This window comes from Salvia hispanica, chromosome 1 (genome assembly GCF_023119035.1).
Source record: "Salvia hispanica cultivar TCC Black 2014 chromosome 1, UniMelb_Shisp_WGS_1.0, whole genome shotgun sequence".
Classification (NCBI taxonomy): domain Eukaryota; kingdom Viridiplantae; phylum Streptophyta; class Magnoliopsida; order Lamiales; family Lamiaceae; genus Salvia; species Salvia hispanica.
Window position 1 is genome coordinate 9,357,442 of NC_062965.1, and position 2,513 is coordinate 9,359,954.

The 2,513-nt window shown below is 32.9% G+C and overlaps 1 protein-coding gene across 1 annotated transcript; it reads right to left on the reverse strand.

Moving 5' to 3' along the window:
* Nucleotides 1-602: 602 nt before the first annotated feature.
* Nucleotides 603-1,863, reverse strand: LOC125202255. The gene is made up of 2 exons (XM_048100622.1): nt 1,364-1,863; nt 603-865 (listed from the first exon to the last, which is right to left on the reverse strand). The coding sequence occupies exons 1-2, from the start codon at nt 1,859-1,861 to the stop codon at nt 851-853; spliced, it is 513 nt and encodes a 170-aa protein (XP_047956579.1). The 5' UTR covers nt 1,862-1,863; the 3' UTR covers nt 603-850.
* Nucleotides 1,864-2,513: the final 650 nt, after the last annotated feature.

The window sequence follows — 2,513 nt, forward strand, 5'->3', positions numbered from 1 at the left end:
TTATGTCAGAATACCCATTTCCATATTGTCAGATGTTTTTTTCATTTTTATATTTATTCTAATCTCCTATTTTCTCTATTTGTTTATTTTTATCTTTATTCTCACGTCATGCTCTGCCACACGCACCAGCTGTGTTATTAGCTGTCATCTTGACCGTTGACTCTGTTGTTTCCAATGATATGCGTTCTGTTTTTAATTTCTTTTTTTAATTTTATTGAATAATTTCTGTATTTCAAGTAATAGTAAGATTAAAAAATTTGGTCGGAGGATCTTGTCCGCCAAAATTAAAGATATGATGTGTTACGAATCTCATTGTTATTAATTGAAATTCAATAAAGAGAATATGAGAGAGACTTGAATTGTAAAAAATCAGTTCCAATGTGAAGGCAAGTTCATCCATCATGATTATATGCATGTTTTGGCTACCTAAACCTTGAACATTACTTGATTATATTTGAATTATGCTAACACCACAGCAAAAAAGTGGTGCAATACTAGATTATTAAGCTCATTGGCTACTTGAATCTTGAATCAATTAAATTGCAAAAAATAAGTTTTTGCTACAAGATTTGTACATAAAAAAGTGATGCAACACTACCAAGAGCAAAAATATAAAAATTGATAGCACTGGTCAAAACAGCAAGATTCTACTATATTAGTAATAATTAGCATAGGAAAACTGGGACTAACTAACCCCGAAAAAAATGAGCTTGAGATATTTTAATTGTTTTTTTTTTCAAATACAATCTTGATTACAAACAGAAACCTGAACCAGATCCTTCCTCCCCCAAAATTTGCCTTCCACAGTCTAATAATTAACAAATACATGAGTACTCTGATTCTCAACTCTTTAATCACCAAATTCCTACAAAAGAAAACAAAAAGTGAAGTTAGGGTAGCTGAATAATATGGTACTAAGGCCGATCTCTAATTAATTTACAACAACCATTGTTCAAATAGCAAAATAGAATACGAAAATAGTTTCAATACACCTTAAAACTCATCCTATTTTGAATTTTTGACAAACAAATACATACACCCTCCGTCAGACAAAAGTATGCACTATTTTCTTTTTATTTCGTCCCACAAGAATATGTATTTCTAATTTTCTCTTTAATGAGACGAGACTCATTCTATGTTAACAATACTTAATTACTTTGTTTATGAATATCTCTTACTTTATTAATTATGTATTAAAACCTATATTCAATTAAAAGTGGATATTCTTGTGGGACAAGAGAGTATTTTTTTAGGTTTTGAATTTGATGTAAATAATTGAATTATTGATGTGACATACTAAAATGAGTTAGATTTGATATAAATGATTGAAGATTTGTAAATAAAGATAAATTAGAAAGAAAACCTGTGATTGTGAGGTGTGGTCATGATGATGAAAAGAGGAAGCTCTTTTGTCAATAGAGTTGTGAGTGAGCTTCTTAGAGGGAATGTGAGACTTCCTAAGGCCAAGAAAGCCCCTCCACCTAGTGGGATTCTTGGGGGGGCGTTGTCGATCTTGATCGTCCTCGTCTTCGTCGTCGTCGTCGTTCTGGAGCTCGTCGCGGAGGGTGGTGGTTTTGCCCTCCTTCAAAGGGAGGAGCCTCCCTTTGGAGAAGAGCTCGTCGGCAGACATCATGGAGTAGTTGGTGACGGAGAATTCGAAGTCGGAGGAGACGGGAGCGTCGCGGTAACGAGAATGGGAATGGGATCGAGAAGAAGATTCGACGAAGTCGTTGGAGAAGGAGATTCTAGGGCTCATGATGGGAGGAGCCTTGTTCTGCTCTTGGTTGTTGTACATGTCTCCACATTCACTACTCACACCCACACTCACTACTACCACAAACATATGCTGCCAATTTCTCATCCAAATTTAATCAAATTAAAATGTGTTGGATTTTTTTTCTCTCTCTAATAAATTTTACAGGGGCCCTCCAGCACTGTTGCACTGCAGCAGTAGATGTTTGTATTTATATCAGATGAGGGGGGACCTTTTTTTTCTTTTTTATTCAATTCATCTAAGTAAAAATGGATTGATTTATACTCCATTTGTTTTATGTTTACTCTTTGAGAGTTTGTATTTAGTAGGATAAATTAGAGGTGAGGGAATATACCCAATTATCGGACTTATCATACTAAAAAAATGTGGAAAATATCTGTTTTTTGGTATACCGCAATTTTCGGTATGATACCGTATTGCAAGATTTTAGTACTGTAACGATATTAATTTTCCTATACCGATTATTCAATATTATACCGTAAATTCTTCGTACTGCGGTATATCAAATCCTTGTGCATACCAAAAAAAATCGGTGTATGTTGGACATATTATATAAATATAATATCATATTTATATATTTATATATAAAATAGAATTAAAAATAAACTCTCAGAATATTCTACTTTAATATATTTTTTGTATAAAATAGAATTATTTTGCATAACAGTATTACGTATACCGTAAAAGTGTGGTATACTGCAATAATGGTAAAGTAAAGGTATAAAAATTAACCATACCG

Excerpts from the sequence above, each read along its gene's own strand:
- LOC125202255 (XM_048100622.1), bottom strand. The coding sequence starts at position 1,861 with ATGAGAAATTGGCAGCATATGTTTGTGGTAGTAGTGAGTGTGGGTGTG.